Source organism: Nicotiana sylvestris, chromosome 11 (genome assembly GCF_000393655.2).
Source record: "Nicotiana sylvestris chromosome 11, ASM39365v2, whole genome shotgun sequence".
In the NCBI taxonomy this organism is placed as follows: domain Eukaryota; kingdom Viridiplantae; phylum Streptophyta; class Magnoliopsida; order Solanales; family Solanaceae; genus Nicotiana; species Nicotiana sylvestris.
In genome coordinates this window covers 164,459,029-164,486,604 of record NC_091067.1, presented here as the reverse complement: position 1 = coordinate 164,486,604, position 27,576 = coordinate 164,459,029, and the positions used below count along the sequence as shown (strand labels likewise).

At 37.1% G+C, this 27,576-nt stretch overlaps 2 protein-coding genes across 4 annotated transcripts; one reads left to right on the top strand and one right to left on the bottom strand.

Annotated features, from left to right (window-relative positions):
• The first annotated feature begins 221 nt into the window (after positions 1-221).
• Positions 222-6,385, top strand: LOC104220875 (serine/threonine-protein phosphatase 7 long form homolog). 3 transcript variants are annotated; one of them, XR_709605.2, is made up of 7 exons: positions 222-478; positions 2,192-2,981; positions 3,062-3,256; positions 3,339-3,773; positions 4,374-5,170; positions 5,266-5,410; positions 5,569-6,385. XR_709605.2 is itself a non-coding variant. In XM_009771841.2 (6 exons), the coding sequence occupies exons 2-5, from the start codon at positions 2,202-2,204 to the stop codon at positions 5,151-5,153; spliced, it is 2,190 nt and encodes a 729-aa protein (XP_009770143.1). In that variant the 5' UTR covers positions 222-478; positions 2,192-2,201; the 3' UTR covers positions 5,154-5,170; positions 5,266-6,385. The 3 variants fall into 3 exon arrangements, 1 of the variants encoding a protein (XP_009770143.1); XR_709606.2 differs by having other exon boundaries at positions 5,560-6,385; XM_009771841.2 differs by having other exon boundaries at positions 5,266-6,385.
• Positions 6,386-9,588: 3,203 nt separating this feature from the next.
• LOC104220876 (putative late blight resistance protein homolog R1A-3) lies at positions 9,589-15,004 on the bottom strand. The gene is made up of 4 exons (XM_009771844.2): positions 14,843-15,004; positions 14,689-14,727; positions 9,951-13,552; positions 9,589-9,850 (listed from the first exon to the last, which is right to left on the bottom strand). The coding sequence occupies exon 3, from the start codon at positions 13,508-13,510 to the stop codon at positions 9,986-9,988; it is 3,525 nt and encodes a 1,174-aa protein (XP_009770146.1). The 5' UTR covers positions 13,511-13,552; positions 14,689-14,727; positions 14,843-15,004; the 3' UTR covers positions 9,589-9,850; positions 9,951-9,985.
• Between the last annotated feature and the right edge of the window lie 12,572 nt (positions 15,005-27,576).

Sequence of the window (27,576 nt, the reverse complement as noted above, 5' to 3'; positions counted from 1 at the left end):
TCATCAGTTTTAAGTCAAAATTCTCGAACATTGAATATACTTGTTGGTATCTATTTTTTTTTTTTTAAATAAGCTAGAAAGTTCCTAATGTCATATATATTGCTTCACTTGATAATTTTTTTAGTATAATTTACTTTTCAATTTTAGCGAAACAACTATTCTACTTCTCTTTTCTTGGTTTTGTTAACTTTAAGAATTACTACTACGTAATAAATATTTAGACAGCTAAAATAGAAATTGGATAACTTTAGATAAACACCGAAAATTGTCTGTTTATTCCCATGTTTTTGGCCAGTTGCCCAATTTCTCATTTAACCCGCAAAGAAAAAGAAAAAAGAGCAGATCGTATAAATTTTATACGAGGTACAGGCTTTTAGAAATTTACAAATAAAGTGCTCCTCCCCCTTGGTCTGCTATCTGAAACCATCCGCCGCCCCCTTCCGGCGAACGGAACTTCATTGCCAGGCTTCACGCTCAGGTTCGTCCAAGATAAAAGCCCTAACACTGCCAATTCGCCCTTCCAATTTTGTTCCTATCTAATTCTGAATTGCATGCTGTTGACTTTTTATGTTGTAGTATTTACTGTTTTTGTGGTGTAAATTAGTGGTGTCGAGTTTGCATTGTGGTTCAGATTTTATGGTTTTGAGTTTGTAATCTAAGATATGGGGATAATTTTAGTAGCACATAGTTGTTGAAAAATGCCTTGAATCTTCTGAAACCTAAGTATATACGTCAGTTATGAGTTTTTGTACTTATCTCGGACTAATGCTTGCTCAATTTCCCTTCATCTGCTTGTGTTTTTTTTAATTATTTAAAAAACCAATACTTTTCCTGATAAAATGCATATTGAGATGTATTGAGAGAATGTTAGTTTTTTTTTTTTTAAAAATAAAATTCGAATCTGCTGAAGAATTTCTGTTAGTGTTTAACTTATCAAAAACCTATCAAAGATAAATGAATTAAATAGTTAGTTTTTGGAGAATTGCTGGCTGTTTTGATTTTTGAAAATGTTCATAGAGTGTAGCATGATAATTTGCAAAGGCTACAAAATTTATTCATAACAAGTACGGAAATTTAAAGAAACAAGATAATAGCTTAAGGAACCACATCATAATTCTAGTACAATATGCTAATCATCCTCTTCACTATCCGGCACCACTTACATTTTGTCTTCTTCTTCCTCTTCCTCCTTTTCCTCCTCTTCTTCTTCTGGTGGATTTCGACCCCAACCATAATCGTCATAATTAAGTTCAAGGTTCTCCTCAAGCTCTCTAATCTCTTGTATATCGTCGAGATAATTGCTCGCTTTATTCTGACAGCAATATGGCTCCCCAATAGTTGAATAATAATCTAATGTTTCTGGCAAATGCTTTGGAAGTCCTTGATGCAATGCAATTTTTCATTCTCCAAGAGACCCCAATACTCTTCTTCATCTCCTTTCCAAAGCTTAATGTCTTCCAATGCGTGAAACTGACTTTTCCATTTCAAGAATCCCTTTAGACAAAAGTTGAATTACTGCTCCTCCATCTAGAAAATGATTTGCTTGGTATGTGGGTGATATAGCTTGCAGAACTGGAAGACTGTTCCATCGACATAACACTTCCTAGGCGCACCGCTTAGAGTATAACTCAATCCACTTCAGAGTTTCTCCCCATATAGGCATATCTGTACCCCTTCAGATTTCCAAGAGTGTACCTCACCCTCTATAATATGACCCGTGATTCCGAGGGGTTGATTGAAAGATATTGGTTGGTTCTGAAAAAAAAAAGCAAAGGTTATCATACCATTTATCACCGACACTGTCCAAATAGCAACCAAGCATGTTAGGTTCGAGATAAGGCTCAATTGTGTTTAAATTTCACTCCTTCCTTGAGGGTTCCTCGAGCTACCTTCTCCCTTATGTTTTTTTGCTAAATTGTGCAATGAAAAAAATGTTTTTTTGGCATGGTTAAATTTTTAACTAGAAACTCAGTTAATTTGAATGAGAGGGATGGGTAGTTTGAACTTTGAACAAACGAGGATGTTGTTCCCTTTATATAGAGTGGATCATGGTAGGTTTTGGTGTATGTCTATTGGTCATTGACTGATGGTTCGTTGGTCGACATGATTTATCAGTATAACTTTATTGATTTATTGATGCATGTTTGAAAAGTAACCTAACACGATTTATTATATATATATATATATATAGGTTCAGTCACATGGAGGATCAGAGGTTGACACAGCTACATCCTGGGCCGTTAGACCATAGCGTACTGACAAGACAAAACCATCACAGGTCGAAGGACGTATGGAATGGTGAGGTGGAAAAGCCTATTTTATGTAGACGATCAGATGGTAATTTTTGGAATTTGGTTCATGATCGTCCCATTCATCGACGTGTCCTGCAAATATTAATTGATGCAGGATTTTACGGGGTCTATCGAGTAGGACGTATACAATTAGACCATGCTTTTATTACTTCTCTTGTTGAGAGATGGCGTCCGGAGACGCATACTTTTCACCTAAGAGTTGGGGAAGCCACTATTACGCTACAGGATGTAGCTATTTTGTATGGATTGCCAGTAGAGGGAAGGCCAGTATTGGGCATTGATAGTACAAGAAAGACCGAAGAGTGGCAGGATATGTGTGACGCGTTGCTTGGTTTTAGACCACATAGTGATTGTTTATTTGGTAGTAGGCTTGAGATTAGTGCACTAGCTACATACATGGAGCAACTGCCTTTGCTAGATGATGATGCAGATGAGGTAGTTGTACATCAGAGGGCTAGGTGCTATATGTTATGGATGATCGGGGGTATACTGTTTCCTGACACATCAGGAAACAAGGTTAAGTTAATGTACTTGACGCTGCTCGATGACATCACGCAGATTGGTATGTATAGTTGGGGTAGTGCTGTGTTGGCGTGCTTGTACCGTGCATTGTGTAGAGCTACCCGGCCAAAAAACAATGAGTTATGTGGCTTCATACCACTTCTACAGGCATGTATTTATTTATATGATTATTTATATTTTTATTTTAATATAAAATTAATTTTATTATTTATTTTTGATATACTTAGGTATGGGCATGGGAGAGACTGAAGATGGTTCATCCAGACAGACGACAGGCAAGAGAGGGTGCTATTACATTCTCGAATGATCTCCCTGGTCCACCACACGCTTGTAAATGGAACGTTCAGCTTAGTTGGACACATACGACGCAATACGTGTTGCCATTGTTTCGGGACCAGCTAGATAACCTCGTTGATGAACATGTATAACTTACCAGCTCTATATATGTTTTGTAGCAAGTGTTATATTCTTTTTATGGCTAATAGTTGGTTATTTTCCGAACAGTTTGTTTGGGAGCCGTATACTCCAGATGTGATGGAGAATCTTCCCGAGTATTGCCGATCAGGAGAGTACTTTTGGCGTGCTGTGGTGCCGCTCCTATGTTGGGACGTGTTGGAGATGCATCAGCCCAACAGGGTCCTCAGACAATTCGGAATGCGTCAATTCATACCTGTTTCCTGCAATTTTGCAGACAATCACGACATGCATGATCGTCGTGGCCGACAAAACACGGATTGGGCTAGAGAACATGCGAGGCCCATACTTGTCTGGAATGATCGTGCTAACCGAGTTTGTGAAGCGCGGCTAGCAGATGGACCCGTTGCGTATGATGATGATTACCTTGTCTGGTATCGTCGGATTACTCGACAGATTATCGGAAATCCCAGTATCCGATTTCCAAAAGGGTATGCATCCCTTGCACCAGTGGCCGAGGTTATGGTATGTACTTTGCATTAAGATAAGTTAATTGCGTTTTCTGTGGGACCCCACAGTGTGGGATAATACTGGGTGTGTTGTTGTTGTTGTTGTTGTTGTTGTTGTTGTTTGTATCATTTTCTATGGAATTCATTCTTATGTCAGAAAAACCAGCTAATTAGTTCATTTGATATATTGTATAGTGTGCATCAGTGATATATTATAATTTTTGAACCTATTCTCTAGGTGTATATTTTGATAGATATCTGAAATTGTTCAAAAGTTGGTTTTCATTGTATCCTGGAATACATTTCTACCTTTTTCAGCCTTATGCCCAGCAAAAAGCTTTTTGATTGTTTTTTTCCATCTCAGTATAATTTCTGGCATGTGTAACTTTTGGATAGCTGCTGATAGCATGTCTCTTGGAAGACACTTCGGTTGAAGTATTACTGCTCTTTATATTTTCACATCATTTATACCTTAACTTTTTCGGTGTATTTGTGGGCCTTATTTTCTGTCAAAAATACAGGAGGAAAAGGTTGATGAGCTAGTTAACTATCATGTCAGCTGTGGTTTTATTAGTTTGTATTAGAAAAATAATGATCCTCGATTTTGCAATTCCAGGCGCGTCAGTTGCATATGATATATCAATATGGGATTGAATTGCGACAACAACCATCAATGGAGGTTGCAGGAAGGAAAGTCATGGAGATGTGCAGTGATGGTTTGACAGCAGCAATCGAGGCTCAGAGGCTTCGTGTTCAGCCAATGTATGTTCCAGTTAAGCAGCCTGTAGTTGATCATGCTGTTAATCCACATAAACGTGGAAGGGCAGGGAGACGCAAAAAGAGACGTGCGATAGCAGCAACTAATGTTGAAGAAAGGTCTGAAATGTCTTATACAAATTCGGATTTGGAGCGTGATCGTGGTGCAGGTGGTTCTGTTAAGGGTGATGGAAATTTAAATGTTGAAGCTGAGCTTGGTATGGATTCATCACAGTTTGCAGAGCCCCGTTTTGATATGGCATCTAGTTCAACACAATTTGGGGATGGTTCTGAATTGCATAATGTTGACATTCAACTTGTACTTTATCAGATCCCACCCTCTCAGCAGTTTGATATGAATAATTTTGGAGACGGGTTTGATGATGACGACATACACCACTCCCCTGCCCGTCCTGATCGACAGGTTAACTATGATAATACCCCTAGCCAGATGACTTTAGAGGCCTCTTGTGTTACAACTATTGGTTCTGTGGATGATAAGCCTATGGAGCAAGCAATTCCAATCCGAGGAAGTAGACGAGCGAGATTTTACAAACGCCGTGTTAATAACAATGTAGATGCACCGCGGCGACAAAATCTGGCACACCCTATAGTGCCGCTACGTTGCTATAAACCCTAAAGCACCCTAGCAACTAGGTGCTCCTAATTTCTCATGAATTTGTATACTAACACTGCTAGATAGAGTGGTTATCGGGGTTCTAAAAATCTAACTTAAGTTTCGCTTTTTGCAGTATACACAAAGTCAAACTTCGGGATGAAGTTATATGCATGAAAGGAAGTGACTTGCTAGAGGGGATATCTACCACCTGTACCCTTCGTTTATATGCTCAAATATTGGAGGAAGACTTGCACATTATCTACCCATGGATTTCCCAAGTTAGCATGAATAAAGCTTGCACATTTGTTTTATTCCATGCTGTGTTGAGTGGGTTTAAAATTAATAGGCGATACCAATTTATGGCTTAAATAGTGAAACAGATTGCTTAACATGGCCCTCTAAAAGAAGTTTTCTCTGATCTATTCAGTTTGTGCAGGATACCAGATGCTTTTATTGAAGATTGGAGCTTACAAGGCTGGAATATACCTTTTAGGCGAGTGCTGAATGATCGGGAGGTGGATAGAATTACTGAGTTCTTCAAAAGGCTGGACATGTTCAAAGGCACAACTGACGCTGGAGATTCCATGATATGGAAAGGTAATGGCAGAAAGTGTTTCACAGTTAAATCAACATATAATGCATTAACTGCTATTGGACAACAAGACACAAGATGGCCTTGAAAGAATAGTTGGAAAGCCAGGACTGCTGTTAAAGTGAGATGTTTCTCTTGGTTGGTAGCACAGAGAGCATGCCTTACTCATGAAAACCTGCAAAGAAGGGGAATACTGTTGAGTTCAACATGCTTTTTATGTCAGGAGTGTGCTGAAAATGTCAGCCATTTGTCTTACGTTGCGAAGTGACTGGTCAACTGTGGCAGATTTTCTTGAGCATGTTTGGTCGGAAACGAGTCATGCCAGAGTCCACTTTTTATATGCTGAAGTGCTGGAACAAAGTGGGAGGCAGTGTAAGGAATAAGAGGTGGTGGAAATCTATCCTAGCTTGTATATGGTGGACTGTATAGAGTGAGAGAAATAAAAGATGTTTTGAAGATATTAATAGCTCTACACAGACACTTGAGATGAACTGTGTAATAGCGTTATGTTTCTGGTGTAAAGAAAACTTTGTAGAAGATGCTGAATCTTTACTAGACTTTTTGGAATCTCTGTACTTAGTCCTAGTAAGTAGTCCTTGTAAGATGAACAAGCTTTTGTTTAGAGATTTTGTAAAGATGAATATACTGTTACCTATCATCATATCATATCATACTATATTATAAGTGGGAAGCCACAAACTCAAAATTAATTTACGAAAATACCCATTTAAAATTGATTGACCATTTTGTCATTCCCTTAAAAATTTAAAAAGAATTTTTTATTAAATGGATAAGTTCAATTACCCTAAAACTGAATACAAAGTAAGAAATCCTACATCTTCCGCTATTAATTGGCTTTAATCCTTGCCCTTTAGCTTTCACAATTAAAGTCATCCGTTTACTTTATTTCACATACGTTGAATCAATTATAAAAGCATAATAAATTGTCACTCCACTTTATTTCTACATTTATCATTTAGGGACAAAACTTTATCCATGGTCTAAAATACATTTTTCATAAGAAGGCATTGCTCTTTGGCTTTTTCGCTCTTTTCATTTGCCGTGAAGGTACCTAATTGGTAAAATGAATTTCTTTTCTTATATGCACAAAGATGTGCAAAGGCTTTTCCTTCCCTTGGTTATTATTATATATGTTGGACTTTAAAGAATTTGATCTATTTTTCTTAGTCTTTTAAAGTTTTTTATTATTTATCTCTTACGTCGTTCAACCAGCTGCTTTATATCAAACTGGCCACTCTTAATTTCTGTTTTGAACATATTCTTCATTTTTTTCATAATATAACTTTTATATCTACTTTCTTGCAGTGCACTTATTAGTCGATCCCTCGTGGAGCTGATAGTAATTCTAACACTTAAACAATATTCAAACTCTACAACGAAGTTGCATGCGATGGCTCACAAACAGGTATCCATAAAGAACTACCGTAAGGATTCTCTTCATTAGCAATTTTCTTGAAGAGGCAGTGTCGCAACAATGTCTTTTAAATCCAATTGACAAAAAAGTAAAAACTACAATTGCAAGAATTTTGAAAAAGTATACCTATATAAAAACTCTTTTTGAAGGTTTGAAAAGAATGAAACTAAAAATTGCTTTTATTAAGGATTAAAGTTTATGCAGCCTAAGAGTAGCCTTGTTTTTTTTTTTTTTTTTTTTTTATTAAATGATAATATGGAGAAGCAAATGTGTGTATTCATATTCAAATTATGTGGAGCCAGATTTTTGTTTTTCCTTCTGGATAGGGAGGTTGAGAAGTTGATCCCTTTGTCACTTGCAATTTTTTGTGGCTTATGCTTTAAATTTTGTTATTTTTAGCATATCTTTTTGGTTTTTTTGATTTCTTTATGGTTTGAAAAACTAAATTTGGAATTAGAAGATATTATTTTCTTTGATTTGATAGAGAGTTACATTTGTTCATACAATATTAAAACACTAAACAACCAACATTTGATATATGATTATCATATTAACTTTCATAATACAATTTTATTTGTACAATTCAACTTTCTTATGCTAAATTGACAAATGAAAGGCGTCATTATTTAAAAGCAACCAAAGTGTATCTATACGTGCAACAATAATTTATATACATTAATTAACTTTATATTTCAATACTGTTATTGTATATCTTTCAAAATTGACTATTGCTTCTTTGCAGATGTACGTCAATAATAACTTGGTAATGATCTAGACATCCTAAGGAAAACATATGTCAATCAAATTTAATAGTTACTATAAAATGTTACTTTATTCGATAACAACTTCTTGATATGTATGAAGTTGTAAAAAGAAGGAGGTTACCGACTCAGAGGCACGGTGGAGCCAAGATTTGAAGGTTATGAGTTTGGAGTTTTAATCATTTTAAGTTATTGGGTTCTAAATTAATATTTAGTACATATTCAATGAATTTAATAAGACAAATACAGAGTCTGGACCAAAGCTATTGGGTTTGACCGAACCCATAGCTGATGGGCTAGCTCCGTCCCTGGTTACAGTTTCTTAAAAAGAAGGCAGAAACGTGAAATATTTGCAAATATAGCCAACATTGCTCATATTTAAATGTAAATTATGAGTAGTTGCAATATAAAAGAATAAGAAAATCGTCAAACTAAATAATTGATATGTTAGAAGAACTGCAAAATTGAAATTATTGGAACATTACTTAGTTGCATTGAATTTTATAACAATATTAATAATATAAATAAACAAAATACATAATGGTAAACCAAAAGTTTAATAATTCCAGTAAATCTATGTTTTATGATGACAATAAATATCATACGATTTAATTGTACCATTATAAAATATTTGTGCTGATTAGCATTGAATACACGTGCAAAGCAATCTCATGTTTAGTTCCACTTCTGAAATTCTGTATTGACAATGATGTCAAGGGATGATGCTATTGATGGTAAGAAATCTCATGATTTCATATGATATTCTTTGTTTTTTTACTTCTCCAGTTCCTTATCCCATGTTATAATTTGTGGGCAAAGTAATGTCAATCCTGTTGTGTTCTGCTAAACTGGCGGTAGAGAAAGGGACCGCTCAAGGTGGAAACAAGTCATGCTTCAAGCAGTTGTCCGGCTGCATATTCTTGGGCTTGTGGGACACTTTATATTAGGTTGCCTTTAATTTCGTTTTTTTTTGGCTGGGAAAAATATTGTGCGATACATTGATTGCTATCTCATGCAGGAGCCGGAGACAAAAATATGTGCGAGAATATTGTGTGGATTGAATAACTGTCTAGGCAGTGCAATCTTGAGTGAGGACTTCTAAATGTTCCTTGTATTGCATATTAGTTTATGTTGTCATTATAAATTTCACAAAGCTTCTCAATAGGCAGCCAGTTGACCTCTTAAAGCCTTCTACAAGGTGTTTTTGTGTTGGATACATTAATTGGTTTTGTTATCAATTATCCAACACTTACTCAAAACCTGCAATCTCCTGTATTGGCTAACATGTAATCTCATGGATTTATACCTTAGCTTTCTGATCTTGGATGTTTGTTTATCAATTTTCTTGGATTGCAGGCCAGACACAATTTTCTAGTCTCAACTAAGAGTACCTTCCAAGAATTGTTCCATGTTTTGCAGAGGTACTTTGAAACCAGAACCAGCAGTTGCTCAACAGACCTCACACAACATCTTCAATGTCTCATTTTCCTTCTTGTTGTAATTTGCCATCAATTGAGCTAGCTATTGCTAACCTATGATGCCATGACATTTTTTATCATTTACATAATCATTCACAACAGCTTTTGATATCCATTTCCCACATAGAACAGCTAGTGCACTGAAGTTATCTCATGTTTCCTGTGACAAATGGAACTTCTTCACAAACTATCAATGTGCAAGCATACAAAATATCATATAAAGAAATAATGTTCACATGTCAAGCAATGGATCCTTCCAAAGAAATTAATTTCAAGTACAAACACAAATAGAAAAAGAAAATGTCTTCAATTTTCCCAGCTTCCATCTAGCTGGATATATTATTGTACATAAAAAAAACAAAGGAAAAAAGAGAATCCTGGTTTTTTAAAATCATCCATGACTATGCTGAAGATCCATTTCTCCTCTATCATTCAATCACAACCTTTCTCCTCTGCAAAGCAAAGAAACACTTCTCAGGTTTGTTTTAATAAGATTTAAGAGGTTAAATGTACAAGCTAAGAAGATGGTGCAAATAAGCTTGAGTCAATTACCTGTTAAACCAGGGTTGCAGCTTTTTATTTGCTTGTCAGGCCGACGAATCTAAGTGATAAATAATGACCTCGATCTCCTTTTCACACTCTTCTTTTTGCTCTTCCTGAATTTGCCGGACTGATTTTTCAAGAGATTCACCACACCGTTTCACTTCAATCATCTTTATACTTGAAATTTCTCCAATAGCAGAAGGGATTTCTTGAAGATGGAAGCAGCTTTCTACCATAAGCCGTTCGAGGTTTTGCAAGGACTCATCTGAGGCACTCCATTCTGTAATTTTGAGGGACCTCAATTTAAGAACCTTGAGGGTCGGAAACTCTTCATCTTCAATTTCCCATTTTCCTTCCTGAAATGCTCTATGCTCCAACTTGAGAACCACTAAATTTGGTAATCTCCCGATATTAGACATTTCAGTTTGTGGCAACGAAACATCAGATAAAGTTAGCTTTGTCAGCGTCTCAGGCATGCTGAATTTCAAGATCTTACCATTCACACTGAGTGTTTCAAGTGGAAGAGCATCTAATATGAGTTTCAAAGGCTCTTTACAGTGGCACTTGAGCTTTCGCAGTCTGGTTGCCTTCTTTATCATGTTTTTTGCTAGCTTATTAGTGAGAGACACTGTCGCCAAGGTCTCTAAACAACATAATGTTGTGGAGTTGCTAGGAATGCGTCCATCAAAAGATGCAACAGGTTGTACATGCACATGTTTTAACCTTGGCATATTCCAGATGGCCATCGGCAATATTGTACCACTGCCCACTGTTGTTACAAGCAAGACCTCAAGGTTTGAAAGGTTTGATATCCATGACGGCATAGATTCTACGTAGCCTTTGATTCCTACGTACTTCAAAAGAATAAGCTCTTTTGATCTTTGGAATGAACTGTCCGACACAGGACATTCCATTTGTAGAACTCTTAGAAGTTTAAAGTTCTCAAGATCAAAAAATTCCTGGCAGCCAGATTTCGGGGGTCTGAAGAATGCAGAACGAACTTGCAGGTTTCCGATCCTCCCTGCCCAATAAAGGCTATGATGAATGCACAGCCTCCGGTGCTCATAAAAGGAACTAGTCAAATCTTTGTTCTCAGTGCTTGTTATCTGCATAAACTTCTCTTCCTTAGCTTTTGTTACACAAAAGTCGTGCAGCATATCATGGATGTGACACGATCTGACTCCTCCGGTGGACCTTTTCTTGTTAACCATTACCAAGCTTCTACCAATGAGATCATTCAGTAAAGTTTCTGCAACAAGCTCTACACTCTTTGGTTTTCTGTTCGGAACATCTACACTCTTTGGCTTTCTGTTCGGAACAAATCCCTCGATAGTCCATAACCACGCCAAGTTTGAGATTGGAATTTCTTCATCCTCACGAAATGATGCAAAATAGAGAAGGCAGGGCTTGAGGTGATCTGGCAAGTGCCTGTAGCTCAATTCTATTATATCTAGGCACTTGGCACTAATGTCAGTATCTGAATTTATACTTTCTGCAATTTTTCTCCAACTTTCCTTGTTTTTCTCTTTCTTTGTCAAAACACCAGCTACCAAAATCACCAGGAGAGGTAGTCCTTGGCACTCCCTTGCAATTTCTTCTCCAACTTCACATAGTTCTGATGGGCAAGTTGGTTTATTGAATAACTTAATTTGCAAGAGTTCCCAACTTTCTTCTGCAGAAAGAAAACGAAGTTGAAGAGGTGGTCTAGTAGAGTTAATATCTGAAGCCACATCACTAAGTCGGCTCGTTAATAAGATCCTGCTTCCATTTTCATTAACTGGAAAACATCCCTGGAAGTCTTCCCATGCGTTAATGCTCCATACGTCATCAATGTAGACAATGTACCTCTTGCCCATTAAAAATCTTCGCAGAGCAACTGCTGGATCTTTCTCATTCTGTTGACTGGGACCTCGGACTTGATTCAAAATTTCCAGCAACAACTTTCTCCGGTCATATGTTTGGGAAAGACAACACATAGCATAGACGTCGAAATGATGCCTTATGGTTTCATCATGATAAACTTTCTTTGCAAGTGTAGTCTTTCCAAGACCAGGCATCCCTACAATAGACACAAAATCTAATTTCTTTGGTCCTCCAACGAGCTGCTTTATAAGTGACTTTGCCTCTTCATCAAAACCCACCACTACCTCATCAAATCCTGGAGTTATCTCAACTTCTTGTGGGACAAGATCTGGTGCTTCTTGTTCGATAAGGACTTCAACTTCTTGCACATGGAACTCTGCTAATTGATCATTGACAAGCTTAATTTCTGTTGTGGTCTTACATAACAAATGCTGATACCAAACAGGATAATCTCCCATAACCAGGCAATCAATTATGCGTTCTGCCTGGTATGCTAGAGATATCACTTTTGTCCAAAGATCATGGTTCTTCACCTCCTCAAAAACATGCTGTTGCTTCACAAATTCCTCTAACAAGGATATTAAGAGAGATAACTCCTCCTGAGCTTGTGCAATAAGATCCGTGACAGCAGAATCGCACTTTCCATCTTGCAGCAGCTCTTTCAGATAGTGTAAGAGGGAGTCAATAAAGCCTAATCCATTTGTCTTGGGGAAATTATATTTTGATGACAGTGGAGCTTTCAGAATCATGTCTTTTAGGTCTTTCATGACAACTTCAATCTTTTTCAATAAGTCAGAGAATACCAAGTTAACTTCTGCTGCTTTGTCAACAGAGAAGGAGTAAGCAACAGAAGCTACCTCAGCAATAAGACCTTCAACGCAAGTAAGTATATCACTCAATTTCCCCTGGTCATCATATGGATCTTCAGGCGGATAAATAAGAAAAGTTAGCAATTGCTTTGTTTCTTGAAAAATGCTTTCGGCTTGGTCCTTCATAGGAGGAAGCATCAAGGAAAATGCCTCACTATTTAATAACTTTGAATGGTCCTTCAAGAAAAAATGAACGGAATCTTCAACAAATTTTATCACATCCCGGTTGTACTGGGTTTGTGATTTAACCAAACATCTTAGAGCCCCTGTATACATTTTCGCGACTTGGGGCTCAATGGGCTTGATCACTTGCAAAACATTTGAGATCTTAAGCCTCAAGCGAGATGCCAGGTCTTCATCCATTTCTTCCACATAACATAGGTAACAGATGTAAGCAGCATTCCGAGTGACAACCTCCATATGATTAAAGAGAATTCTGGATTTCTCCAGTTCAATGCTTGCATTTTTTATGAAACCGAGGAAGGTTTTGAGATACTTTAGATTTTCTTCAAGGACTAGAAGCTCTTTCTTTAGAAGATCAAACTTGTTCAACTCTTTCTTGTTTTTGAAAAGATCCTTCACATTCTGAAGGATGTAGCCAATGAACTTCTGAAACAATGGACTGCATAAATTTGGTAAAGGCCACCTTCCTGGATCAAGTGAAAGGAGAAACTCATAACCTTCTTTGACTTCAGCAGAAGATAAGTCTGCCCTTGGACCTGAAATACTATCTCCGACTTGCATTCCATGTCCTTGCAACTTCCCATCCTTAATCCTCCCTTTTTGAGTTGCCCAATACAAAAATGTATCAAGAAATCTCCTCTCTATTTCAGACATTTGTTTTCTTGTGGAGTTGTCCTCAGAATGGCATAGACAGGTCTGCAAGTAAGAAGTTAAAAAGAAATCACATTCTAGGATCAAACATGAGCTTATAACATTTTTTCCTACTGTATAAGCATGTAATGCTTGATGACAACGAACAATTAATATTCGAGGAAAAAATAAAGGATAAGTTCTGCTTTTACATTGTTTTGGTGCATGAACTAGGATAAGTACCCTGTATAATATTTTAATTTCTTTTTATATGCAGAAAGTGATCCTACTTTACCCTCTAAATTAATCCATAACTTATATCTGAAGTCACAATGCGTATTGTAATTCTACACAGTACAATTAGGAAACTAGGAAAAAAGTCACCAGGATAATATCAGGGGAAAAAAACCCCAGAATTGCTCAGAAGATGGGCATTTCATACAAACTAGAGATGTTTCCACAAGTCATAAAAAGTAGTGAATCTGATAAATTGAGTGATGCATTGGTAGATCTAATCACAACCATGTATAGCAAGCACAATATGGGAATTAGTTGAATTTTCAGTAGGAGTTACACTTACTATGTATGATGAGTCTTTCTAAACTAAATGTGACAAAAATATATTGACCAACAAAGAGCTGGATAAGTTGCCAAAGAATGCATTATATAGGAAGGTTTGACTAGCACTAGAATTTCTCTCTTGGATCTAAGAAAGAATCTTTCAAAACTACTGTGACTTTAGCAGCTCTAATGGAACTACCTTAAACATACATGAAAACAACATTCTCAGATAGGATCTTGATGGAAAAATTTACATGAAAACCAGAATGTTTTGTGACAATAAGGATTCAATCTTTGTGCTAACAATTGAAAAATCATAATCAGAGGCAGGATTTCCGCTAGGGGTTCAAAAAAGAAAAAAGTCAAAATATATTATAGCTAGTGGGAATTGAACCAATTATCTTGTAAAGGTTTTGAACCCCTTGACCACTAAGCTATGCTTATGGGCTATGTCAAAGGGATTCGTAACATAATATATAGAGTTAAAAAACAGACATTGCCTCATACACATTGTGCAATTTTTGGGCCGATCCGCCCCCCTAAATCTGCCCCTGATCATAACACTCCTAGTTGTTATTGTTCAGAAAGAAAGTAAGAGCTAATAGAAAGAAGCTGTGAACTAATACTGAAGAAATGCAAACCTGGATGATTGTTGTGTTCTTCTTATTATGATAAAAAAGCTGCAAGAATGATCATGGACCTCAGCAAGTTAAGTTAGAACAAATGCAGGAATTACCCAGCAAAAAAGGAAGATGAAATTAGAAAGAAATGGCAAAAGAAAATTAAGTTTATTACCTTTGGTAACTTTGACAGAGCAGAAAGAAATGATGTAGGCTTCACACCCTTATTGCCAATTTGTTCTACACATAAGTTTCCTGCTAAGTATATTGTTGCTGAGTGTTTACCAAAAAGAAGAATGAACAAGAGATTTGAAGTGTACTTGGTGAGAGTAAGTCAACGTGGTTTCTTTTTACTAATAAATTGTTATATATTTATTCTTGGTGGGCCATGTTACAAGATGTAATGGTTTTTTTTTTTCCAATAACTATTGACTTGTTAATCACAGAAGACTTTTGAGATTTAAGAACATGAACGCGCCATTATCATCACTAAATATTGAATTATAAACAAATTACAGCTAATGAATAATAAATAATAAATAATTATGCAACTTGATAGCAGAAATCAATTATCTAGCCTTGACCTCTTAATTATTACCAGTTTGTCTATACTTGATCATATCAAGATTCCCACTAGGTGTTTTTTTCTGAGCATTTACATTTGTTCATAAAAAAAAGAAGACCACGAAGGCACGAACAGGAGACTGGGAGGCTTGGGAGAGCGAGTTTGTTTCTTTTTAACATAACATAATATATATATATAAGAGTTAAAGTTGTCTAAAAAGTTAGGGTTAAAAATTAAAATTGTCTTCTTAGATGGTATAGATGATATGATTGATGGTATGATAATATTAACAATATCAAATGTTATATATATATATATACCATCTAAGAAGAAGATTATAATATATATATATATATATATATATTATAATCTTCTTCTTAGATGGTATTATTGATGATATGATAATATTAAAATTATCAAATGCAATTGTTTTTTATATATGTCTGAATAAATTCTATTATTTTGTTCTAGGTATATAAAATGTACAGTTACGTCTATTATCGAATAAAATCCGATTTCTATGCGTAGCTGAAACTCTTCTAAACTTGAGGTAAGGCGTCTAGCAAATATTTCTGGATTATAGTTATCAAAATTAGTATGCATTAATTTTTTGTTTTTTTGTTTTTATGGTACGGTAATTTATGGTACGGTAAAACTTATAAGGTAAAAAGGTAAAAAAAAATTGTTGTAAAATTTTTTGGTGATTAAAGTCTTATGTTGTAAAGTCCTACTCGGTACTCTCTCTCTCTTATTCTGTAAACCTATATTGTTACAGTATTATCAAATTATGAACTGAAATTACCCTTTCTATACTCTTTTTTTTTTTTTAAATTCTTCACTCTATTCATATATATACTAGTATTAATACCCGCACGGATTGTGATGACCCAAAAAGTCATCTCGTGTTTTAGAACCCAATCCGGGGTTCCGAGGCCTTCAAGAACTCATTTTTTCTCCTCGATTTGCGTGCATAGTCCAGACATATATCCGGAAATCCCTTATGTGAAAAATTTGAGAAAATGCTAATTTTGCCTTTAAATTTGAATTGAAGTTGATTTCGGTCAATATTTTGGGTAAACGAACCCGGACCTGTGATTTGACGGTCCCGGAGGGTCCGTAATAAAATATGAGACTTGGGCATATGCCCGGAATTGAATTTCGAGGTCCCTAGCCCGAAAAATAATTTTTTGAAGAAAATTGTTTAACTGAAAAATATAAGAAGTTTACAAATTGAATAATGTTTGAATTCGATGGTATCGGGCCCGTATTTTGGTTTCGGAGTTCAGTACAGATTTAATATGGTATATAAGTTATGTCTTTAAAATTTGGTAAGAAATGAAATTCATATGACGTGATTCAGACCCTCGGTTGTGAAAATAGTAACTTTAGGTGTTCTTGAGAAATTCATTGATTTTGATGTTAAATTCGTTGTTTGACATGTTATTTTGGAAATTTGATTGCACGAACAAGTCAGTATGATGTTTTTAGACTTGTGTGCATGTTTAGTTTGGAGCCCCGAGGGCTCAGGTGAGTTTCAGATAGATTTCGGGGCGTTTTTGACTTAGAAAATCTGGTATAAGTTGTTGGTTTTGGTGTGCAGGCATTTTGTGCTTCGCGGTCGCGAAGCCACTCTCGCGATCGCGAAGTGTACTCAGGGATGGGGCTAGGTTTGTTCATCACAAACGCGTAGTCATGGTCGCGAACGCAGAGCACTGAGGGGCTGCTCTACGCGAACGCGACCGGTGTCGCGCGAACTTGTTTTGTAAAATGGACGCGGGCTGGGAATCAGTAATTTCTTCTATGCGAACGCGTACGATGGTCCGCAAACGCGAAGGCCAGGGGGGTATTCTTCGCGAACGCGTGGAAGAACTCGCGATCGCGTAAGCCTGATCAAGGCAGCTCTTCGCGAACGCGGCAGACCTTTCGCGAACGCGGCAGACCTTTCGCGAACGCGAAGAAGGCCTGCCCAGTCTTTTAAAAATAGAACTAAAACTGGATTAGACCAAAATTTCATATCTTCTTCCATTGAATCCGATTTTGGGCGATTTTTTAAGAGGGATTTCATCACCAAATCATAGGTTTATATCCTTAAACTCATTTCTTTCATTTTCCATCAACTTCCATTAGATTTATAGGCATAAATCTTGTTCTTTAAGGGTAGAAATTAGGAATTTAAGAGAATTGGGGATTTTTCAAATTTGGGGATTTAGACCTCGATTTGGGGTCGAATTCCGAAATTAATTATATATTCGGGCTCGTGGGTGAATGAGTAATCGAATTTTGGTCTGAACCTCGAGTTTTGACCAAGCGGGCCGGGGTCGATTTTTGACTTTTGGGGGAAAGTGATAGAAAATCTATAACTGAGCATTGGAGTTGAATTCTTTAGCATTTATTGATGTTGTTAAGTTAATTATGGCTAGATACAAGGGAATTGGAAGTGGAATCTAAAGGAAAAATGGTATTTGAGGCTTGAGTTTGGCTGTGGAAACTGGAATTCGAGGTAAGTGTTTGGCCTAACCTTAGCTTGAGGGAATAAGTGTCATGTCTTATTTGCTACGTGCTAGTGTTGCGTACGACGTATAGGTGCGGTGACGAGTATCTATACGTTGGTGTTGAGCATGCCCGTGAGTCTTACACTGTGATTGTTGTGATTCTTATTATGTACTATATATGCTTAAATTGATGATTATCCACGTTGAACAAGAAGTTGAGTATTGGCGCAAGTTGAGATTATTTTGTGAAATTAACTGTTGGAACGAGATTGGTTATAGCTGATTCCCTTGTCGGGATGTACTTATTTCTATTGTTGATTCCCTTACCGGGATGTATTTATTGCTATTGTTTATTCCCTTGCCGAGATGTTATTGTTTCGACTGTTTGGGTGAGGAAAGCGTGATAAAACACGACGGGTGATGCCGTGTGTCACACCCCCTTTTTGCGCGCCTACCCCGAAGGATAAATGCGTGAGGGAGTTTTTCCATTTTAAGTGACAATATTCGAAATGGGATTATTTATTTAATTCAGAGTCGCCACTTGGGAAAGGTTTGGCTTTTGGTGTCCCAAGTCACCGGTTTATCTTGAATCCCAATTCGAGGAAAATATTCGACTTTCCAAATGAAGTCTGCGAACCAGAAATTCTAAGTAAGGAATTCTGTTGACCCGAGGGAAGGTGTTAGGCACCCCCGAATCCCGTGGTTCTAGCACGGTCGCTTAAATTGTTATAATGGCTAAATATCTGATTTAAATACATGTTGTGACTTATGTGCTTTTATTAAGTTTAAACCGCTTTTATTATTATCATTTATTTTATAGAATTGCAACGTCGTGAAAATGCATCTCGAACCACGTCACAATCAATGCACCCGTAGTTGTTAACACATTTCGACTCCGTTGAGATTTGAATTTGGGTCACATAAATGCGCACCCGAATTTAAGAATGTAATTTAATTAAAATCGCGTCTAAAGAGTCTAACGCGTTATTATCTTTGGGGAAAGCCGTGAAGTTCGCTAAATGGCCACTCCCCAAATCTAAGTAATTATTAACATCTATTGAGGGCCCCGCAGTTTATGCGTCTTTATTTGGCGAGGCTCGCCTCATTTATTTTAAGGATATCCTAAAGTGACTACATTTCTATTAAATTTGTTTCTAAAATAAAAGAGAAAAAAATCCTAATTAGTTACATGCTTAAAAAAAAGGCGTAACATATTACATGCTAGATTAAGACAAATGTTAACGGAAAGGAATATTACTAAAATTGAAATTATAAATAAACTACGGAATCGACAAATAATATGTTCAAAAGAAACTAATTATCCTATAACTAGATTAAACTCGCATTGTTAGATGACTTGAACCGTTGGAATTAATTATTTACGACTATTTGAAACTAGAATCAATCTTAATTACTAATGCATATTCGAAAGTTTATTAAATTCAAACGTTAACTCGTCTTGTTTGAACTCAAATCATGCCATAATGCCTAATTCACGAAAATTAATTTAAATTCATGCTTTAACTAAATTTAGCTACATGTTCACGATTAAACTACTGTTGACAATATTAAAACCTTCAAGCTAGTGAACTAACCAGTTTTACCAAGCCGATTCACTAAAGACCAACTTATGTTATTTTCCTCTTACTCCAATTGTTAAACAGTTTGACAGTAATGAGCATGCTTAAACATATACTACCTAATAACCAAACTAAAACAGAGTATTATTTAATACATCACTACAAGATGCCTAGTTATGCAAAGCAACCGAAATTTACAGAATAATAATACATGAGATAACCTAAACACAATCAGTAAAAGAGACAAAGAAAAAAAAACTAAATTAAAACTTCAAAGTTCCATTCTTCATATGTATTCATGCTTTCACATTTAAGCTTACAATATCGATAAGGTTACGGCCATGTACCTAGTATTGGAAGTAAAAGAAGAGGAAGCTCAGTAGAAGCAGCAGTAGCGTAAATACACAACAACAATAGGTTCATCAACAACAAAACCAGTAACGACCAGTAGAATAACCCAGTAACAGATTGAAAACCAGGAACACCAGAATGCAATCGCAGTCAAAGAAGAAGAGAGACGGATACAAGACGCAGTAGTTTACTGATTTTTGAATAACACTCAAGGAAAAGCAGCCTGAAATTATTCAAGTAAAAGTTCAGCTTGTTTTTCTCTTTTTGCTCTCAAATTCTGATTTCTCAAAATTCAGTCAACTCTCTCAACTTTTTTTTTCTATCTTCTTCATCCTCCTACAATGTGTAAAAATGACTCTATTTATAACCAAGACTCTTGTCTTGAACCACTAACCCGAAATATTCCCATAATTGCATGCCTTGCCCCCACTACTTAATGTTTTTCTTATTTAATTCCCTTATTCCCCATGCATACATGTTTTGTCCCCCACTATATTAAACAAATACATTATTCCCACTCCATTATGTCTTGTCCCCCACTATATTAAACAAATGCATTATTCCCACTCCATTATGTCTTGTCCCCCACCATATTAAACAATGTATTAACCCCCACTACCCCATGTCTTGCCCCCCACCATGTACTATTGTAATATTATTAATGCCTAGTGGACGGAGCACTCAAAGTTAAGGCTCGTTTCCCATTTTACCCCTGAAATAATTTGAAATCACCATAACACCCCCATCAGCTATATCCAAATCCTAATCAATTAACCGATTACGACAGCTATAACCAATTCCGAAAATTCAAAAGTTGCACACAAAGGAAAATTATTTTATTTTGAATTTTTGGGAGTAATTCTCATATAGGGAAAAAATCACGTGCTCACAGCTGCCCCTCTTTGTCCGAAAACACGAAGAATTTTCGTGCAAAGATAAAGTGAGCGGATACGAGCGATTTTTGCCCGTTGGAATACTCCGTGTGAAGCATTTTTTTTGAAGATTTGACCGAACCTTTGCTTCAAAAGTTTCCTACATATCCTGGGCTAAACAGGAATCAGGTCAATGTAGTTCGGGAAGTTTTGGTAGTTGGGACTACCATGGAACTGCGATGCTGCTGTTACTACTATTGCATGTTGTTACTACTGCTTTACCGACCTCCTTATTACACCAAAGGAGAATTAAAACTAAGCTAGCTATGCTTATCAACTACTAGTTACAAGATTCCTATCTATAATTCTTTCGCAAATTGATCTTGAGTCTTAGCTGATTCTGCTAGTAGATTTCGATCTGAATCTTGATGCTCGCAAGTTGTAGGCGCTTGTTTATTTTTGCAGCATTGAGTGAAGCGGGATTGGCGGAGCTCGTGACTTCAATCATATTTTGAGCGATACACACTTTGTTTGTTCCAGTATTTGGGCTCATCTTCTTTTGTTCTTTTCTTCCTTTCTTTTATTCTGGATTGAGACTTACTCCATAGGTCATCTCGATCCCTGTGCCTCGAGGTCAAACCTGCTCAGACAACGAAACAAACAAACGAACGAAATTTTTCTGCCCCAGTTTTACTAGGAAAATTTCGTGAGTTAATTACCATAAAAATCTACATAATTGATGAGGGGATTGGAAATCTCAAGTCTAAAAGACGCAACTCAGGGATTGGAGCCCTAATGTCGGCTAAAGAAAAATCTCTCAACTCAGGTATTGGAGCCCTAATGTCGGCTAAAGGAAAATTGCTCAACTCAGGGATTGGAGCCCTAATGTCGGCTTAAGGAAACTTTCTCAACTCAGGGAATGGGGCCCTAATATCGGCTAAAAGAAAACTTGCTCAACTCAGGGATTGGAGCCCTAATGTCGGCTAAAAGAAAATTGCTCAACTCAGGGATTGGAGCCCTAATGTCGGCTAAAGGAAACTTGCTCAACTCAGGGATTGGCGCCCTAATGTCGGCTAAAAGAAAATTGCTCAACTCAGGTATTGGAGCCCTAATGTCGGCTAAAAGAAAACTTGCTCAACTCAGGGATTGGAGCCCGAATGTCGGCTAAAAGAAAACTTGCTCAACTCAGGGATTGGAGCCCTAATGTCGGCTAAAGGAAAATTGCTCAACTCAGGGATTGGAGCCCTAATGTCGGCTAAAAGAAAAATCGCTCAACTCAGGGATTGGAGCCCTAATGTCGGCTAAAGGAAAATTGCTCAACTCAGGGATTGGAGCCCTAATGTCGGCTAAAGGAAAATCGCTCAACTCAGGGATTGGAGCCCTAATGTCAGCTAAAAGAAAATTACTCAACTCAGGGATTTGAGCCCTAATGTCGGCTAAAGGAAAATTGCTAAACTCAGGGATTGGAGCCCTAATGTCGGCTAAAAGAAAATTGCTCAACTCAGGGATTGGAGCCCTAATGTCGGCTAAAACGAAAATCGCTCAACTCAGGGATTGGAGCCCTAATGTCGGCTAAAAGAAAATCGCTCAACTCAGGGATTGGAGCCCTAATGTCGGCTAAAGGAAAATCACTCAACTCAGGGATTGGAGCCCTAATGTCGGCTAAAAGAAAATTGCTCAACTCAGGGATTGGAGCCCTAATGTCGGCTAAAACGAAAATCGCTCAACTCAGGGATTGGAGCCCTAATGTCGGCTAAAAGAAAATCGCTCAACTCAGGGATTGGAGCCCTAATGTCGGCTAAAGGAAAATCGCTCAACTCAGGGATTGGAGTCCTAATGTTGGCAAAAGGCAACTAGGGAATGGAGGCCCTATGTCTAAAAATCTCAACTAAGGGATTGGAGCCCTAATGTTGGTAATAGGCGACTAGGGAATGCGAGCCCTATGTCTAAAATCTCAACTTAGGGATTGGAGCCCTAATGTTGGCAAAGGCGACTAGGGAATGGAGGCTCTATGTCTAAAATTTTAACTTAGGGATTGGAGCCCTAATGTTGGCGAAAAATAGGTTGATATTGGGAATTCTAATCTAACCCTTTTTTTGGAATTTTCTTCTTATTTCTCTTTTCATTTTTTTTTTGTTTAGTAGAAATGTAGGAAAGAATTTGGAGGAAACTTCCCTCTTGGGTTGATTCCTTGCTGCAAAGCTGTTTCTTGCAGTTGTGCATTTCTTTTCCCTTTTGGTTGCACCTGTTTCTTGCACGGTTGCTTTGGATTGCACCTGTTTCAATTTTCCAAACAAAGAACAATTGTCAGTTTGAAAACGGTGGTTGGTTCGGTGGCCTTGATCATTCCAATTGCTTGGTCTCGGCCTCATTTCTGTTGAGAAACTTCGCCATTGCTTGGCTTCAAAGGCGACCCCCTTTCAAACTGATAAGACTCAGATTTTAGGATTTCATGATGACTCGCCCGTGTAAGGCTTTGGTTCTCATTCCGCTTTCCAGACCTTTGCCTTTGACTTTCTTCTCTTTTTTTTTTCTTTTTTTAATGCCTTTACGTTGGAGGTAATCAAACATTATGATCAGTCGGGATTGGACTGACGCACCACTGAGGCTGGGTATTTTCTTCACCTCTTGCTAGACGGAGCTCTGTGAAACCGGTCCTGCCACCTTTTCTTTCTAACACATTTTGGAATTTAGGGTTAAGCCGAAAGGGATTCAAGGAAAGGTAAACAATGAGCGAAAAAACGAATTTAAAAGAGAAGCGTCCCTTTCAGGGGAAAAGAAGGACTTATCTGAGGTGCATGCTGGCTTCAAACTGACATGACATGCTTTTTGGACTGGATGCCCGAACCTCACAAACTCGCATTTCCTCATGAACCAAAACGGATCTATGTTTCCCAATCAGGGAACCTTGCCAGAACTTTCTGTGGTGAAATCATCTTTTCGGGCGACAGCGCCCTTTGCGGGTTTTCGCTAGTCGACCTCTCTAATTTCTCTTCTCACCGTCGCTCGATAGTACCTCTTGCGGGTTTTCACTAAACGGACTCTCTCATTCTTGGTTTCTCTACTCTCATCGCCTCATGGTGCCCAAAGGTTTTCACCGACAAGACTCTCTCATTTTATTTCTCTCAATTTTAGAATGCATCGGCTTCCAACCATGATATTTCTTGGTTTCCCCCGCCTTTGGCAATTGATCCGAAGGACTTGTACTTGGTTTTTGGTAAAAAGAATTGTGGATGAAATTACAACTTCGGAATCATTTGGTGTGCCCGTGGTTGAACCATTATAACATCTACCCCAGTTTCAACTTCAGGGAAAATTGGATTTTTGTTTTGGTGTGACTGAACCCCAGAGAGAGGCTACCTACGTATCCTTTCGGAATCAAGTCAGACGTAGTTCAGGCTAATCATTTGTTTTTTTCCTGAGCATCAGGGAATTTTTGATCCTCAAACCTAACTACAGTGGCTAATCGCGTGGGACTTAACCTTTCCAACTTTATTTTGTCTTTGTAGGCCTTTCTTTTCTGTCTTCTTTCTTCCAACTTCAATTTTAGAGCATTTGGGGGTACCTTGGTTTCTTCAACTTCGCTGAGGCGATTAGCCATGTGAAACTCAACCCTTTCAACTTCAATTGCCTTTATAGGCGCTTTAATTTGATTTTCTCCTTCCAAGAGTTTTGATTCCTAAGCATCAGCCGCCATGGCCAGTCGAGGTCGACTTGATGCACCTGCTGAGGCTGGGTGCCTTTTGCACATTAGCGTGTATCAAACGAAAGCCCTGTAAATCAGTCTTGCCATCCTTTCTTTGTCTTGGTTTTGGAACAGTGTTAGACCAAAAAGGATTCAAAGAGAAACAAATAATTGAATGGAGAATGAGTTTAAAACTAGAAGTGTCCCTTTTGGGGAATGGAGAGAAGGACTTATCTGGAGTACATGCAGACTTCAATGAACATGACATGCCTTTTGGACTGGATGCCTGATCTGTGTAAACCCTCCGACTCTCAAAAATTCATCACAACTTTGCCTTGAATACCGAGGAACCTTGCCAGGACTCTGTTGATGCCGATGGCTGTGAGGATCTTATTTTCGATCATGGGTGCCCTTTGTGGGTTTTTTACGAGCTGGCATTTTTCATTTCATTTTTTACCATCTCCTTATAGTGCCCGTGTGGGTTTTCATTAACAAGACTCTCTCATTTTCATTTTTCTTTACTTACCGTCGCCTTACGATGCTCGTGTGGGTTTTCACCAATAAAACTCTCTCATTTTATTTCTCTTATTTTGCTTGCGAGGATATAAGTAACTACATTCTCTGATCTTTGAACATTCTTACCGATTGATCGGAAGGACTTGAACAGGATTTGGGGTAAAACGAGCTTGGATGGAATTACAACTTTAGAACCTTTCTGGCGAACTGTCGCCGAACCACTATAACTTTTGCCCCAGTTTCACTTTTTTTTGGGGGGGGGGATCTTGGATTTTATTTTGGTGTGACTGAACCCCAAGGAGAGGTTGCCTACGTATCCTTTCGGAATCAAGTCAAACGTAGTTCAGGAAAATCATTTTGTTTTTGATTTTCTTTTGTTTTTCTGATTTGCTTTGTTTTTCACTTTCTTCTTCCCTTCCGTTTTCCTTTTTTTCATTTTCATTGTCTTTTCTTCCTTTTTTTGTATATATATTTTCTTATTTTTCCAATTCTTTCTTCTTCTTTTTTTCTTCATTTTTCTTTTAAAATTTCAATTTCTTTTTTTTTTCATTTTATTTTTCAATAATACTATCAGGTTCCAGAGAGGGTAATCAAGGAAGAGTAACCAACTCAAATGGGTTTGCAAAGGGTTGATAGTGTTTGGGTAGCGAGAATGAAAGCCTTCGTCATCTCAACCGGAAAATATTAGAACTATATGTATGATCCAAAATAGTACCTTTTGACTGCATTTGCATTGACAATTATTTCAAGGGCATTTCCTTCGATGTGTCCCAAGTACAACGCACTCTTTTGGCAGTACTCTTGTTGCAATGTATGTACCTTTCCAATCTGGACCCAATTTTCTTTCAGCTTTTCCAACTCTTTGTTTTATTTTCTTAAACGTATCTTCATTGCGATCTAATCCTTGATTCATTATTTCGAGGTCTGACGACTTTCAGGATCCGGGCATGAAGTCCGCAAGCATGTCGTGTTATTGAAATCTGCATTTAAGAGAATTGAAAAGAGAATAAGAAAGAAAAATGACAAGATTAAGAGAAGAGACATTCCTAGACAGTGAAATATTAATTTTCATTTTTTTTTATTTTGATTGATTTTTTTTGAAGATAGAAGGGTTTATACAAGAAAGTAAGACAATAAAGTAAAACATCTGGATCACACCCTGAGATAATCTGGATGCAGAAAGGATAGCAAGACTGGCTACTAAGACTCCCGTCTGATGGGGAACTTTCATGTTTGGCAACCATTTTATGGCTTTTCTTCTATCTCGGCAATGGTTGTAATGGCCTTCAGTGCTAGATCAAATTCCTCATCTTCACAAATCATTCCGACTATTGGCCTATTGTTGTGGGCGGGCAACAGATTGTTCATCACATCAGGAGCTTCTTCATCTCGAAAAACGATTCTTTCAGCTTCAATCGAATCTTCAACTGCCCTTTTGAGGGTCCAACAGTCCTTTGTACTGTGCCTCACTGCTCCAGAGTGGTATTCACATATAGTGTCAGCTCAGTGCGGTGGGGACTCGGGGTTCAACCGAATTTGGTCCACTGGCTGCAATAGATCTAGCCTAATCAGCTTTTGGAACAAGCTTGAATACGATTCACCAATAGGGGTGAACTGATTCTTTCTGAAAGGCTCTCTTGGGCGAGGAGTGTACCGGGGAACATCTGATTGAGGATTGTATGGAGCTTGGTAAGGATGGACATTTCTGGGAAGTGGAGCTCAGTTTTATGGATAATATTGTGGCCGCGTGTAAGGTTGCGCATTCATCAACGCATACCAACAAAACCAATCACCTGAACAGAACCTGGCTAATTTACTCACACACACAACCTTGTTAGTTTTGAGGCATTTAACATATAGGAAATCGCACGTTGGGATGCAATGCACCTAAACAGTTAAACGCTTCTACCATGTGTTTGAACGGGTCGCATGTTTCATCCTAACCTTAAACTAGCCCTCTTCACTATGTACCTCTTTTCTTTTATTCCTGCCTCTCTTTAACCACTCTTGATCTTGTTTTTGCCGCTCTTTTTTTTTTGTTTTTGGCACTTTTTTTTTTAATTTTTCTCTTTTTTTTTTAATTTTTTACTCAATTATTTTATGGCTATGATCGAACCGATGGGGATTGCCTATGTATCATGACCCCACATGAATCAGATCTTGCATAGTTCGGGAGATCGTGAATAGAGTAAGTAAACTAACTCTTTTTTTTTCTTTTTGGAATAATTGTTTTTTAAAAAAAATGATTTAAAAGAATAAAGGTTTTTTTTTTTTTGGATTTTTGTTTCTTTTGGATTTTTCTAAAAAAAAATCTTTAAAAGAAGAAAAGGATATATTTTTGGATTTTTGAATTTGACTCTATTTTTATTTTTTTGAAAGAAAGACTTCTAAAAATTCCTTTTCTTTTGATTGGAACTTTGAGAATTTTAGAAGTAAAAAAGAAAATATTTTTGTTTGAATTTTCATTTGTTCTCTCTTTTTCTAAGTAAGAAAGAAAATATTTTCTTTGGAGTTTGGCTGTCGCCTCTTAATTTTCGAAAGAGGCACTTTTAAGAAAATATTTTAGATTTTTGAGTTTTTTTTATTTATTTACAAAAGCACTTCTAAAGAAAAGCGAAAATATTTTTGGACTCATATTTTCAAAGTTTTTATGGATATTTACAAAATAAAGATAGCTAAAGAGCTATTTTTTCTGGATTTTTGTTTCTAATATTTTTTGGATTTTTTGGAAAAATACTTCGGAATGAAGGAAACCTATATTTTAGATTTTGATTTTTATTGATTTTTCTTTTTTTTTTGTATGAAAGATATTAGAAAGAAGGAAACCATTTCTTTTTTGAGTTTAAAA

Bases quoted from the DNA above. Each gene is read 5' to 3' on its own strand.
- LOC104220875 (XM_009771841.2), top strand. From the start codon at position 2,202: ATGGAGGATCAGAGGTTGACACAGCTACATCCTGGGCCGTTAGACCAT. The intron at 2,982-3,061 runs GCATGTATTTAT...TGATATACTTAG, and splicing joins GCTTCATACCACTTCTACAG to GTATGGGCATGGGAGAGACT. The intron at 3,774-4,373 runs GTATGTACTTTG...TTGCAATTCCAG, and splicing joins CACCAGTGGCCGAGGTTATG to GCGCGTCAGTTGCATATGAT.
- LOC104220876 (XM_009771844.2), bottom strand. From the start codon at position 13,510: ATGTCTGAAATAGAGAGGAGATTTCTTGATACATTTTTGTATTGGGCA.